Source organism: Capricornis sumatraensis, chromosome 10 (assembly GCF_032405125.1).
Source record: "Capricornis sumatraensis isolate serow.1 chromosome 10, serow.2, whole genome shotgun sequence".
NCBI classification, from domain to species: Eukaryota; Metazoa; Chordata; class Mammalia; order Artiodactyla; family Bovidae; genus Capricornis; species Capricornis sumatraensis.
The window spans coordinates 59,450,316-59,465,664 of NC_091078.1; the positions used below are offsets into that span (position 1 = coordinate 59,450,316).

The 15,349-nt window shown below is 41.5% G+C and overlaps 1 protein-coding gene across 3 annotated transcripts in view; it reads left to right on the forward strand.

Annotated features, from left to right (window-relative positions):
* Positions 1–14,717, forward strand: part of CTNNB1 (catenin beta 1) — a 45,944-nt gene extending 31,227 nt beyond the window's left edge. Inside the window, exons 2-16 of one of the 3 annotated variants that reach the window (XM_068982361.1) lie at positions 1,279–1,339; positions 1,783–2,010; positions 2,203–2,456; positions 2,588–2,826; positions 2,916–3,117; positions 4,243–4,387; positions 7,317–7,420; positions 7,535–7,873; positions 8,132–8,290; positions 10,487–10,606; positions 11,229–11,379; positions 11,466–11,587; positions 12,518–12,578; positions 13,453–13,673; positions 13,976–14,717. In XM_068982361.1, coding sequence (XP_068838462.1) covers positions 1,327–1,339; positions 1,783–2,010; positions 2,203–2,456; positions 2,588–2,826; positions 2,916–3,117; positions 4,243–4,387; positions 7,317–7,420; positions 7,535–7,873; positions 8,132–8,290; positions 10,487–10,606; positions 11,229–11,379; positions 11,466–11,587; positions 12,518–12,578; positions 13,453–13,661 — 2,346 coding nt within the window. In that variant the 5' untranslated portion in view covers positions 1,279–1,326 and the 3' untranslated portion in view covers positions 13,662–13,673; positions 13,976–14,717. Of the gene's footprint in view, positions 1–1,278; positions 1,340–1,782; positions 2,011–2,202; positions 2,457–2,587; positions 2,827–2,915; positions 3,118–4,242; positions 4,388–7,316; positions 7,421–7,534; positions 7,874–8,131; positions 8,291–10,486; positions 10,607–11,228; positions 11,380–11,465; positions 11,588–12,517; positions 12,579–13,452 lie in introns of all 3 variants that reach the window. The other 2 variants (XM_068982362.1, XM_068982360.1) reach the window with 2 other exon arrangements.
* Positions 14,718–15,349: the final 632 nt, after the last annotated feature.

The window sequence follows — 15,349 nt, forward strand, 5'->3', positions numbered from 1 at the left end:
GTGTTCATTAAAAATGCAAGTTTCTACACCCCAGTCCTATCCTACTGAATGGAAACATGGAACACAATCCTGCTTAGTACTTGATTTTAAAATATAGGTTTCTTATTGACAGGAATAACTTTGTTACTTTCTGACTTTCATTTTGCCTTCTAAGTAAACTGTCAATTGTTTCTACTGTGGGTGATAAAAACAATTGTATCCACAACTCTTGTCACCTTTAGGTGTCAAGTGATCTTTGTGGTTATAAAAATCCAGTTTTGGAAGAGCAATTCCAGGATAATCAACACATACTTCTTTACATGGGACAGAAAATAGGACTTTAAAGTACAGTTTCCAACTGCATTAAACACATTTACACTTCTTTGTACATTGTTTTATGAAAACACAGTTCACGTTTAAATATCTAGTCCGAATTGGTAATTTGCATCTAATATTTAATGTGTCGCACAAAGTGACCTTGCTAAGGGACAGACTTCGTAATGAGGGGAATTTGTTAGGAATATCTGGAGACCCTGAGCTCTTAAACTGGTCTCATTTGCAAATAGCTGCATAATTCAGCATTTTCCTGAATATTACACAAAAAAGCCAAAATGGAGACATAAAATTAGATGCTAAGATTTTTAATATATATGTGAATGATTTTTATATTGATTAAAGTATTCCAGACAGTAAAACTTGTATTTATAATAAATCGTTGCTATGAATTTGAACTTAGAAAAGTTTTTAAAATGGTGCTTCTAATTTTGCGTTACAGACTAATTTGAAAAGTAATGTTACTTCTTAGTAAACCATCTGAAATCTGTTCTGATCCAGTCACCATACCTGCTTTATGATGATATTTTAGATGGCATTGTAATATCAGAAGACAGTTTTAACAGTTGAGTTGTTCAGTGAAATTTGGTGTTTTAAAAACCCCATTGGACCTCTGTTGTCAAAAGAAGACCTATGATTTTTTTAGTGAAAGAAGTTAAAAAGGGAAAGGAGAGGACTTTTGAAACCCAGAGAAGGGTTGATTTTGAATAGCCTTTTTCCCCTGGCCTTATACAAAGAGGTGCTGATTAGAGTTTAAGTGAAAACTTAAAAGTCTGGCAGTGATAGAGCTGTGGTTGAAGTATTTAGAGGAGATCATAAGGTCTGTGTTTCACTGTGTCACATGGTAAAAGAGGATTTGGGGCTTTTTGTGGATGTAGTCCGTGATGTTTGACAGACTATCCTAGTGACTTATAAGTGTTAAAATCAAAAATTTTAAATACTAATGACTTTGATTAACTCTTTTAGGGTTGCTGAAGTATACCATACTACCTTTTTGAAAATCTTGCGTGGACAATGGCTACCCAAGGTTTGTATTGTAGACTTTAGTTACTGAAATTGAGGCTCTGCTTCGTTGCCATTAACCCAGTCTGGCTCAGATTCCCCTGCTTTCCTCTCTCCCTGCTTACTTGTCAGGCTACCTTTTGCTCCATTTTCTGCCCACTTCTCCTAATGGCTTGATGAAATAGCAAACAAGCCACCAGCAGGAATCTAGTCTGGATGACTGCTTCTGGAGCCTGGATGCAGTACCATTCTTCACTGATTCAGTGAGTAACTGTTAGGTGGTCTCCTAAGAGTATAGATTTTTCATCCCTGAGCTGATCCTGGCCATCATTCTGTTACCCTTCGCTGTCTTTCAGACTTTATTTCTGAAAAGATTTCAGTGGGTAATATCACAGATTTTTATTTTCAAATTAAGATAATGTTTTCCTGGTAGTAATATTGATGCTGTTTGACTTTATTTTTAAATAGCTGATTTGATGGAGCTGGACATGGCCATGGAGCCAGACAGAAAAGCAGCTGTCAGTCACTGGCAGCAGCAGTCTTACCTGGACTCTGGAATCCATTCTGGTGCCACTACCACAGCGCCTTCTCTGAGCGGTAAAGGCAATCCTGAGGAAGAGGATGTGGATACCACCCAAGTCCTGTATGAGTGGGAACAGGGGTTTTCTCAGTCCTTCACTCAAGAACAAGTAGCTGGTAAGAATATTATTCCCTACTCAAAGCTAGAGTGCAGTTTTGAGAACTGCATAGTTACTCTTATAAAAGTTAGCATACAACAGCTTAAGTAAAACAGTGTGGTCAAGAAAAGGGAGTGATTGCAGCCTCAGCTTGACTGTTGGGGTTGATGCTGAGCTTATGGAGATCTGACTGTTGAATTCACCTTTCCAGATATCGACGGACAGTATGCAATGACTCGAGCTCAGAGGGTGAGAGCTGCTATGTTCCCTGAGACGCTAGATGAGGGCATGCAGATCCCATCTACACAGTTTGATGCTGCTCATCCCACTAACGTCCAGCGTCTGGCTGAACCATCACAGATGCTGAAACATGCCGTTGTAAACTTAATTAACTACCAAGATGATGCAGAACTTGCCACACGTGCAATCCCTGAATTGACAAAACTGCTGAATGACGAAGACCAGGTAAGTAGAGACATGGCCAACTTTTTAATCTGCTTTGAAGGAAACTCTCAAGGAAGTAGTCTTAAAATGTCTACCTTACATCAGTATTTGAAAACTGAAAACTAATGTTTCTTAATTCCGGTATATTATAGGTGGTGGTTAATAAGGCTGCAGTTATGGTCCATCAGCTTTCTAAAAAGGAAGCTTCCAGACACGCCATCATGCGTTCTCCTCAGATGGTGTCTGCTATTGTACGTACCATGCAGAACACAAATGACGTGGAAACAGCTCGCTGTACTGCTGGGACCTTGCACAATCTTTCCCACCATCGTGAGGGCTTGCTGGCCATCTTTAAATCTGGGGGCATTCCTGCCCTGGTGAAGATGCTTGGGTAAGAAAACATGGTCAGAATGCTCCAAGCTCAGGAGGAGAAGAGTGCAATCACACCATTTCTGATGAGACTTTTTTCCTTCTTCCCAGTTCACCAGTGGATTCTGTATTGTTTTATGCCATTACAACTCTCCACAACCTTTTATTGCATCAGGAAGGAGCTAAAATGGCAGTGCGTTTAGCTGGCGGGCTGCAGAAAATGGTTGCCTTGCTCAACAAAACAAATGTTAAATTCTTGGCTATTACAACAGACTGTCTTCAGATTTTAGCTTACGGCAATCAAGAAAGCAAGGTAAAAGAATTATTCTGAATGTGGTTGTCATGGAGCCTTGGAGACCCCCAGTGTCATGTCCTTCTATAGATTTTTGCAAATTTATTGTATGCCTTATACTCCGTATGTATCTCAGAGAAGTTGGACATCTCTGTTTAACTGTTTGTGTTGGTGTGTACACTGTACTAGGTGATAGGGACATAGCATGCAAGCTGCTTTTAAAGCTTTCATTGTTGGGTGGAAGAGACACTGAAATAATAGCTAATTTATTTAGTTCAAGTTTTAGGAGGAAGTAGAGGGCTATATGAGAGCATGTAAATGAACCAGACCCTTTTTTGAGGGTTTATGCATATTTCTTGGAGAAAGTGATGGATGAGTTCACAGCTCTTACGGATAAGAAGGGGCTGACTAAGGTGAATGAAGGTTAGGGAGAGGAAATGGCATCTGTGACAGTTCTCCTGAGGGAGGGGAGGACCAGGTGAGGTTTGGAAATTCAAGAAATACAGAGAGTAAGGAAGAGAAAGCGTTTGAGATAAGACTGTTGAGATAGGGCAGATCCTGCAGGGCTTAGTGGAACATGTTAAAAGAATAATGGGAAACAGTTCTTAGCAGAAGCATGCAGTGAAAAAATTTGTCTTTGGAAATCGGGGAAGAGTCAGGAGGTGGGGTATGCAGGGAAGGAAAGGTGGGGATAAATATTTAATGCTGTCTTTTTTAGGTGGATATGATGAGGAAAGGCCAAGAGCCAAAGCATATATTAGGAGTTTTCATTAATAAGTGCCCATTCTGGTTCAGATTTCCATGCAGCAAATCAGCCGTGACATAACTTTCATATCTGGGCATTACTGTTCAAACATGGATTTTGTTTTTTTTTTTCCTTTTACTAGGATCAGTGTGGGAAGAATAATACTGGGCCAGAATTTATATATTTTGGGGAGGACTGAGGTACATGAGTGTGAGTGAAATTTTGTAGAAGCAGGGCTTAAATATGACCCCAGTCTGGAGGTCTAGTTAATGATGACCAGGTATACATGTATGTCACTAAGCTGCTGAAATTCTTATATGATAAAATCAGTTGGTAATAAAGGCTTTTCTCGGGCATTTGATCAAGATTCCATGATTAACAATACATACACATCTTTCTAGCTCATCATTCTGGCTAGTGGTGGACCTCAAGCTCTAGTGAATATAATGAGGACCTACACTTATGAGAAACTACTGTGGACCACAAGCAGAGTGCTGAAGGTGCTGTCTGTGTGCTCTAGTAACAAGCCGGCTATTGTAGAAGCTGGTAAGTGTACTTGGCTATTCTGGGTTCTCATGCGTGCAGCACATGTAGTTCTCATTAGGTTGCCTTTCTTAGGAAAAGGGTGATCAAACTGACCTTCACAGGCTGAAAGTAGACGGTTGTATTCAGTTTGAAGCCAAAGTTGCATTCAGACAAAGGATGTGTTCTGCTTGCCACGTTCTTTGGTGCTGTTCAAGCCTAGTTCAGGCAGAGATCATATTACCAGAAACGATGGCTGATAATAGGCTTGATAACAGCTATTCCAGAAATACCTGAAATGTTTGTTTAAAAAAAAATACAGATTTTTAGACTTACTTAATCAGAATTCCTGGAGTATTGAAGTGACAAGAGAGTCAGTAATAGTTGGAAATGCCTGGGACTGGAGGCCTAGGAATCTCGATTATAAGAAGTTTCCCATTGGGGAGGGAGGTGGGAGGGGTTTCAGGATGGGGAGCACATGTACACCCATGGCTGATTCATGTCAGTATATGGCGAAAACCACTACAGTATTGTAGTTAATTAGCCTCCAATTAAAATAAATTAATTTAAAAAAATTTCCGAGGTTATTCTGATGCTCATTTGTTCATTCTGAAAATATTCAGCCCCTGTGTTTCAAGCTGGTATGCAGTGGGCAACAAAATAGGTATGGTCCCCGTATTTATTCTTACAGGCTGGTGAAGGAGACAGAAATCTGCAAAATGATGGGGTGATTACAAATTGGAATGAGTGTCACAAGAGAAATGAACAGCAAATAGTGATGCAGAGTTAATGGGGCGGGAATGTCCTTCTCTGAGAGGGGGATGTTAAATGAATGAGAGGGCTTCATCTATATGAGAAGTAAGGATTAAGTGCAAACCAGATGGTCCTAAAGGTAGGAAAGAAATCGTTGCATTCTAGGTGCTGAAGAGGAAGTCTGTGTAACTGGAACCTAGTGAGTAGTGGGATGAATAGCTCAGGGTGAGGGTGGTGGGCCAGAGCCGGGCAGGCCTGTGTTGTCCCGGACTTTCTAGGTCCCTGGGTGATGTTTATTCATACTTTATTGCAGCTTTGGAAACACGGGTGTTGAATGCTTAGGTCGATTTAAGATGAAGTCCAAATCCTAAAGAGTTCCTAAAGGTTATGCTAAAGAATTCAGTCTTTATCTTATAATGAGAAGTTGTTGTTGGCTACAGCATCACAGTGAGGTGTTTGGAATATTAATATTAGCATCATGTGACAGTTTGACCAGAGGCAAGCAGACCAGGCTGCTGGGATGTGTTATAGGCTTTTAGGAATGAAGTCATTTGATATTAAAAATATGTAGCAAAGGATGAATGTTATTTAGGGAGTTGATATCTGTGAAGTGACTAAAAGGTCAGTAGGTAGCTGGAAATGTTTGCTTCTGGAATGCTAGGGAAGACTGGGTAGGGATAGAGATTAGGGAGTTCCTTTCTTAGTGGATGTGGGTAAGGGCTGTAGGGAAGTCATTGGGGTGCCTCAAAGCCATCTTCACCCTGGGCATGCTCAATCAGAATGTGTGTGTGTAAGTCTCTGCAGGCTGTTCGGAAAGGCATCTGGAAGTAAAATCCCCTCTCGTAGAGTTGATGGTTCTAGTAGAGGGAGAGAAGGGAGACAGGAACCAAGTCGTTGTGAAACTACTGAGCGTCAGCCCTGGGCACTCTGTTAGCAGCTGGAGCTACTATGAGGAAGGCACCAGATAGGGAGGGTCTGGTCTGAGTGGCGGGCTCCATTATAGCTGTGAAAAGTGCTGTGAAGGAAAGGTACAAGGTGCTAAAGAATTTCAGCAAGTTGACCCAATCTAATTGAGGAAATAAAACAGATCTGAAAAGATAAACAAGGAGACAAGGGTATATCCCGCTGCATTTGGGTAAAGAACCTGCCTGCCAATGCAGGTTCGATTCCTGAGTGGAGAAGATCCCCTGAAGAAGGAAACGGCAACCTACTCCAGTATTCTTACCTGGGGAATTCCATGGATAGAGGAGCCTGGTGGGCTACAGTTGATAGGGTTGCAAAGAGACACAACTGAAGTGACTTAGCATGCATAGCATTGCATGGCTGACCTAACTTAATTGAGGAAATAAAACAGATCTGAAAAGATAAACAAGGAGACAAGAGAAAGTATATCCCACTGCATTTAGAAGTGATTTCGGTGAGAAAGAGATGGTGAGGTTAAGCTAGCCAGTGTGTGGGGAATTGAGCTTCCGTTTAGACTCCTCTGCAGTGTAAATGTCCTTCATTAGGGTCCTGAACAAGAGGAGGTTGTGAATCTTTGAAGAACATCTTTTGCCTTTAATACAGCCCCCCAGAGTAAGCATTTTGGTGCTGCCTTTTTAGACTGTGTTTCCACCCTGTGAGTTTACATGAACTCCTTCAGGGATTTGCTCGGATGGCACCTTCACAGTCAGGTATCCTGGTTACCCTACTGTAAACTGTAGCCCCCTCCTTTGTCTTTGTTGTTTGTACACTTAACACCATTTGACATATAGTTTTAGCTTTCTAATAGTGTATTTGTTTATTTTGTGCTTCCAGCTAGACCACAAGCTCTACGAAGGTATGACTTTTAGACTGTTTGCCTCCCTGATACAGCTCCAGTGCAAAACAGGGCCTGGTATTAAATATTCTTGAAATGACTAGATGAAAGGAAATAAGTAATAAGAGTATTAGCTACAGGGAGACTGGAGATAGTGAAGGCTTTTCCACACAGGGAAGAAACAACAGATACATAAAACAAGTTGTCCCTAGCTGAGGTGAATTAGAAAAGAGAGGGAAACTGAGCAGCATTCCAGAAAATGAAAGAAAATAAAGGACTTAGATGGAGGGGATAAGCTTTGGCAACAAAGAAGGATATCCTCTGAGACTAAAGTACACACTTAGTACTGATAGGAATTGTGAGCTAATGGCCATCACCTTAGATGTTTTTTAATCTTTTTAGGTGGAATGCAAGCTTTAGGACTTCACCTGACAGATCCAAGTCAGCGCCTTGTTCAGAACTGCCTTTGGACTCTAAGGAATCTTTCAGATGCTGCAACTAAACAGGTACTTTCGGACTCTAAGGAATCTTTCAGATGCTGCAACTAAACAGGTACATTCAGAGTAGATTGGTAAATGTCAAGCTGAATATGTACTTAGTGTCCGTTTTCATCTCCACAGGAAGGGATGGAAGGTCTTCTTGGGACTCTTGTTCAGCTTCTAGGCTCAGATGATATCAATGTGGTCACCTGTGCAGCTGGAATTCTTTCTAATCTCACTTGCAATAATTATAAGAACAAGATGATGGTGTGCCAAGTGGGTGGCATAGAGGCCCTTGTGCGCACGGTCCTCCGTGCTGGGGACAGGGAAGACATCACTGAGCCTGCCATCTGTGCCCTTCGTCATCTGACCAGCCGGCACCAGGAGGCTGAGATGGCCCAGAACGCTGTTCGCCTTCACTACGGACTACCTGTGGTGGTTAAACTCCTACATCCACCATCCCACTGGCCTCTGATCAAGGTAAACTGTCAAAGTTGAAGGTTGCAGAATTGAAAACAGACGACTTCTGACTATTACTAGCAGCCTGTCTCGGCACTGAGGGCTGGCTGATAAGGAGCTGTAACCAGGAAATATGGGTGGGATGAGGGTAGGGGTTTGAAGTGTTTGTGTAGTCAGTTTTATCCAGGTGATAGTGATGGATTTAGTGTGGTAGGCATTTTAGACTAAGAACATGATTTTGTTGTATGCCAGTTCTTTACTCTTTCTTCTTATCTGCAGGCTACTGTTGGATTGATTCGAAATCTTGCCCTTTGTCCAGCAAATCACGCGCCTTTGCGTGAGCAGGGTGCCATTCCACGACTAGTTCAGTTGCTGGTTCGTGCACATCAGGATACCCAGCGTCGTACATCTATGGGTGGAACACAGCAGCAGTTTGTGGTAGGTAAATCTTAGTAGTGACCCCTGGCCTTTTAAAAGGAATGCGTAAATCCATAGGCTCCTGAACTACTTTGGTCATTGGCTTCCTCCATTCTCCAGCTTCCTGAAGGGCTGCTTGCTATTGGCTTAAAGAACCACCATGTCTCTGTGGCTGTGGAGAATGAAAGGAGGAATATGGCCCCTGGTGATAGTTCCCTTGACATATCCTTCACATCGCTGCCTCCTCAATCTTACAAAGAGAGTGTGGGGTGTGATTTACTGCTATGGGGTCTCATCTTGTCCATACAAAAGGTTCACCTCTGTCCAAAGTAGCAGAGGCATTAATTTGAATCCAAGCCTGTCTGATTTCAGAGCCTGTTATTCCCCACTACAGTTCTACCTATAAACATATATTGTTAAAAATTTATTTTTAATGGGAGTGTAATTTCTGTACCATGTTGTGGTGATTTCTGCTGTCCAGTAGCATGGATCAGCTATGAGTTTACCTACATCCCCTCCCTCTTGAGCCCCCCCACCCCCACCCCTCAGGCTGAGCTCCCTGGGGTATTCGGGCGTCCTCCCACTAGTTAGCTGTTTTACATGTGGTAGCGTATATACGTCAGTGCTACTTTCTCAATTCATCCCACCTTCTCCTTCCCGTTAGGTCCACCAGTTCTTCTCTACCTCTGTTCTTGCCCTGCAGATACGTTCATCATCTAGATTCTATATATGCATTAATCTACGATGTTTTTCTCTTTCTGACTTCTTTCACTCTGTGTGACAGACTCTAGGTTCATCCACCTCACTACAACTGATTCAGTTTCGTTCCTTTTTAAGGCTCCTATTTCACCGTATATGTCTACCACAGCTGTTTTATCCATTCATCTATTGATGGACATCTAGGTTGCTTGCATGTCCAGGCTGTTGTAAATAGTGCTTCTCTGAACATTGGGATACAAGTGTCCTTTTGAATTATGGTTTTTTCAGGGTATATGCCCAGTAGTGGGATTCCTGGGTCATAACGGTAGTAATATTCATATTTTTAAAATGAATCTCCATACTCGTCTCCATAATGGTTGTATCAATTTATGTTTCCACAAACCGTGTAGGAAGATTCCGGCATTTATTGTTTGTAGATAACTATAAATATTTAACACATTTTTTACTGTCTCTTCCAAGAGTGGTTTAAACTATTTCCATGGACTTACAAGAATATCAACAAGAATAAGTGGTAGTATTTCAGGGATCTTTACTTGTAATCTTAGCCTGAAAATTTTGTTTCTAATAGTTAGTCTGAAACATTGATGTCAAGTTTTCAGTCTTAAAAGTAGCTTCATTATTAAGTAAAGATACTTATGATTCCCCAGCATGTGTTTTAAGACTCAGAGTCTCTTACTTGATCAGGTTAGAGAACAAGACTTTACAGAATAGATCTTGAGATGTCGCTAGTTGTGATTAGAATGCACTCATAGGGCACTTGGGCTTTCTCCACTCAGTACTTTGGATATCGGCCGGTCTCCATGAGGTGGCTTAACAGAATGCAAAGGGTACATTTTAAAATCTCTTCTCTGGGAAGAAAGGAGCTTTTGTGTCATAATAAAAGTAAAGTTAGATATAAAAGCTGCAAATTAGCAGTAGCAAAGTTATAACCTTTTTTAAAACTCAGGAAGAGGGAAAGCAGACTGTAGTTATGTTTTGCAAAAGCTAACTTCGTTATCCCAGTTAGGCTATCAGTTGAAAAGTCTTGGAGGAGGTGAGTGGATTTTCTCCTGCCAACTCAGTAGACTTTTAGCAGTAGGTGGTAAAACTGCCAAATTTTCACCAAATACACATAGGTGTACAAAAGTCGAGGGAGCACCTGAAGGGAAACACTGAGACGGCATTTGCACATTTACTCCCTTCTTCCCTTTTCCCAGAGTGCTGGGTGCCTTGTTGGGGAGAGTGATCTTTGGGAGTCAGAGGTACATTGAAGCTGTACTTGGCTGTGCACAGTTCTGGAGGTGCTGTTTGGAATTAGTGCTGACAAGAGGCCACTTTCACAAAGTGACACTCAATTAGTGGATCCATCTTCATTCCTGAACTTACGTGCAAATTCTGGGGAACTTTGGATTTATAATGTGAATAACTGGTGACTACTACTCAGAGCAGAAAGCCTTTCAAGCATATATACTTCAGAGAGCACAATCCCGTATTTATTAATGATATTTCTTTTGGTAGGAGGGAGTCCGCATGGAAGAAATAGTTGAAGGTTGTACTGGAGCCCTTCACATCCTAGCTCGGGATGTTCACAACCGAATCGTTATCAGAGGACTAAATACCATTCCATTGTTTGTGCAGGTATGTTAGTTTTAATTGAGGTGTACTAGATTCTGTGTGTCAGTAAAGTTTCAGGATTTTAAAGATAAGCAAAGTATAAGGAAATTAGGGGCCAAAATAGTAATAATATTTCATCTCCTATCACCATTTATAAAATGGCTGTGCTGCTCATGCTTTTTGTCAAGTACAAAACATAGGAAATGTGTCATGTCCTTTTAGTTGAATACATTGATGAAAATACCCTTCATTTTTCTCGGGCAGTCTAGAAGGAGAAACATGGGGACTAGAACCTCAGGAGGAGGAGATTTTCCACTCTGCTTTCTGGTGTGCTCAGCTTAGAAGGGATGAAAGCTAGTCTGGGCTGCCGCAGCACAAACCCCTAGTCACCTCTGGGTTTTCCAAATCTTAATTTGAATAATACGCAGGAAAAGAGGTTTGTAGCTAAAAATGCTCCAGAAAACCATTGCTGCCAAGCATCAAACATCAAGAACATAAAGTGTATGATTTAATGCAGGCTTCCTATTTAATACAAGTGGTACAGACACCACTGACACTGTGAACTGGGACTGTTTATGCCACCGTGGGGTGCTTACCATGTTTTAACTTTAGATTTGATGAGGTTTCCTGTGTATTTTCTCCTCAGCTGCTTTATTCTCCTATTGAAAATATTCAAAGAGTAGCTGCAGGGGTCCTCTGTGAACTTGCTCAGGACAAGGAAGCTGCAGAAGCTATTGAAGCCGAGGGAGCCACAGCTCCTCTGACCGAACTACTTCATTCTAGGAATGAGGGTGTGGGTAAGTAGGGAAGGAATCAGAGCCTTTAGCTTGGGTACCGCGAAGCCTCAGCTTTGCCTCAAGGACCTTTCTCCTTCCTCTCTCAGCAACATATGCAGCTGCTGTTTTGTTCCGAATGTCTGAGGACAAGCCACAGGATTATAAGAAACGGCTTTCAGTTGAGCTGACCAGTTCTCTCTTCAGAACGGAGCCAATGGCTTGGAATGAGGTAGGCAGTGTGAGCACGTTTATTCAATGGTTCGCTAGAGCACCAAGGCAGTTTGTGGTTTCCTCTCAAATGACTCGGTGCACATTTGTTGGCATTGACTGTGTCCTTGGCTTGAATCTTCATTCTTTACACTATCTTAGCAACTGCTGTAAGGAAAAACTACAGCTTTATGCAGCTTGCTTAGAACAAACAAGTTAGATTTTGTAAGGCAGAGAGATGAAAAAGTTAACAGATTGAAAAACACTTTTCAAAAGGTTGTTAGGAAAGGGGCAGTCGATTAAACGCTGTTAGTTGGAGGTCAGTTTATCAGTATTTTTTAAAAATACTGTTTTCCCCCTACTTCTCTACTTGAATTTCTATTAATTTGTTCAGTATTTGTCCTTGATACAAATTGAAAGAGTCAAGCCACCCTGAAAGCTGATGCAGTTGTTGCACATGATCATAAGGTAGATCATAGAGAGGCAGGCCGTATATTGTCAGGGGAAAGAGGCCAACTGCTAAACAGCGATATTAGTGATGCATTAAGTGCATGTGAATAGATAATCTCAGCCGTTCCAGCTTGAGCTCTGAACACCCTCACCCAGCCCTTTCTCCAGACCTGTTAATGGCAACTTAGTTCTTGTAGTTGTGCAGGCTCTGGGGATCTTTTCATAACACATTCTGTCAGCAACTCCTATTGGGGGTAGAAACAAAACACCTGTTTTGTTTCCTGTTATATTCCTGGCACCTAAGAGTACTTGGTAATACATATTTGCAGAAAGAATAAATTACAAAGTATTTCTGTGATTGTGTACATCTGTAAGTAGTTCTACAATGTTTGAGTCCTTTATTCCTTTTGTAATCTGAAAATAAGTATGTTTTCAATATCAGAGAGTATCCTTTGAGTTGAGAATTTCCATTTTGCTTCCTTGCCTGTACCTGTTCATCTAGACTGCTGATCTTGGACTTGATATTGGTGCCCAGGGAGAACCTCTTGGATATCGCCAGGATGGTATGTATCTCATATTTCTTGATTATCTCCAGATCAAGGTAAAGGTCCAGAGCTTTGTCAGAAGAGCTGTTTTGCTTGTCTTGGGAGGACCTGTTGGCAGGAAAGTAGTGGTAGCAATTAAAGGCAGTTCTTAAATTCTAGAGTCAGCAGTAATATCTTTATTGGTGCACAGGGAATCCTGAGCCACACACCAAGCAAGCACTGGATCATGGCAATAAATGTGTGCCACTGCTGCCAGACTTCTGCAGTACCGTGTTACAAGTTGCCTGGCTTTCTATTCCATTTTTTGTTCAGAGAACCCTTATATAATACCTGTGTCTACAATTCTAGACTCAGATCTGGGATGCGTATTTACGTAGCTTTTCAGAAAACTCTGAAAATCTAAGTAATTCAAATTTGGGTATATACTGTTTATCTTAAACTTACAATCTTACCTGTTTTTTTCCTAGTTAATAAACACTTAAAGCTCATAACCTTCTTACTTTGACAGGTATATAAATGTTAAGCCTTTGGATAAAAACATACAAAGGTTTCATAGGAAACTGGCACGTTTTCTTAGTACTTCTGTGGGTATCGCCTAGACTTTATAACCAACACATAGCTGTTGCCACTGCTCAGCAGCCGGTCTCTGCCCAGGGAAAGGCCAGACGTCCAGGACTGGAACCTGCGGTCTGCCTTTGGTGGAAACAGACCGTGTGGTTCCTTGTGTGGCCTGACACTGGGAGTGACTCAGCTTAAGAAAGCAAGCAGGTGAAGAGGTTAGAAGGAATGCTTTCTGACATGTTGGCTATCCTGGGATCCCCCTAACTGTGCTCACGTCATGTCTTCACGCTCTCTCCCCCCTCACCCACCGTGTCGTTGCCCCAACTCGCAGATCCCAGCTATCGTTCTTTTCACTCCGGTGGGTACGGCCAGGACGCCTTGGGGATGGACCCCATGATGGAGCATGAGATGGGCGGCCACCACCCCGGTGCTGACTATCCAGTTGATGGGCTGCCAGATCTGGGGCATGCCCAGGACCTCATGGATGGGCTGCCCCCGGGCGACAGCAATCAGCTGGCCTGGTTTGATACTGACCTGTAAATCATCCTTTAGGTAAGAAGTTAAACAAGCCAGTTGGGGTAAAATACTTTTACTCTGCCTACAGAACTTCAGAAAGACTTGGTTGGTAGGGTGGGAGTGGTTTAGGCCTATTTGTAAATCTGCCACAAAAAAAGATACGTACTTTGAAAGATGTCTTGGAACATTTGAATGTTCTCAGATTTCTGGTTGTTAGGTGGTCATGTGTGGAAGTTATTAACGTTAATGTTTTTTGCCACAGCTTTTGCAACTTAATACTCAGATGAGTAACATTTGCTGTTTTAAACATTAATAGCAGCCTTTCTCTCTTTATACAGCTGTATTGTCTGAACTTGCATTGTGATTGGCCTGTAGAGTTGCTGAGAGGGCTCGAGGGGTGGGCTGGTATCTCAGAAAGTGCCTGACACACTAACCAAGCTGAGTTTCCTATGGGAACAATTGAAGTAAACTTTTTGTTCTGGTCCTTTTTGGTCGAGGAGTTACAATACAAATGGATTTTGGGAGTGACTCAAGAAGTGAAGAATGCACAAGAATGGATCACAAGATGGAATTTATCAAACTCTAGCCTTGCTTGTTAAATTTTTTTTTAAATATCTGTAATGGTACTGACTTTGCTTGCTTTGAAGTAGCTTTTTTTTCTTTTTTTTTGCAGTAACTGTTAGTTTTTTAAGTCTCTCGTAGTGTTAAGTTATAGTGAATACTGCTACAGCAATTTCTAATTTTTAAGAATCGAGTAATGGTGTAGAAACACTAATTCATAATCACTCTAATTGTAATCTGATAAAGTGTAACATTGTGTAGCCTTTTTGTATAAAATAGACAAATAGAAATGGTCCAATTAGTTTCCTTTTTAATATGCTTAAAATAAGCAGGTGGATCTATTTCACGTTTTTGATCAAAAACTTTATTTGGGATATGTATGGGTAGGTAAGTCAGTAAGGTGTTATTTGGAACCTTGTTTTGGACAGTTTACCAGTTGCCTTTTATCCCAAAGTTGTTGTAACCTGCTGTGATACAATGCTTCAAGAGAAAATGCGGTTATAAAAATGGTTCAGAATTAAACTTTTAATTCATTCGATTGTGTCACCTTTTTTTCCTTGTCACTAAGCGGTGTGTGAGGGTTATAAGTTTTCCTCAGGATGAAGTTGAACTGAGTAAACCGATAGTGAAATAATTTAAGTTGTAATGATCGAAGAACCTTCCTGCTAATAGATGGAATTGTTTTGTCAAGTTTCTTTACACTTGGTCCTGGGTTAAACTGCACCAAAATGTTTTAGCTTTGCACATTTAGCTGTGTAGGAGGAGAGTCCACCATCTCCAACTGAATGACTCTGGGCTTACAGCCTATGGCCAAGACTCCTTCAGCCTGACTGCAGGTATGTATATAATTCTGTCCGAGTGACCAGAGGCCTCATGGTTCAAAGGCATCTAGTTCTTTGGCAACACAGAACAAAGTGTGTTAGTTTGTCAGTTGTCTGACTCTTTGTAACCCTGTGGACTGCAGCCCACCAGGCTCCTCTGTCCATAGGGTTCTAAGCTCCAAATAAGCATCCCACCCCCAGACTCCATCACATGGTCTCATTCCTTTAAGGTAATAATGAAGAATTACCCACCTGGATTTGGACTTCAAGCACAGAAGTGTGATTCATTTGGAGCGGGGAATTCCTTCAACTCCACTTTGAACTGATAAT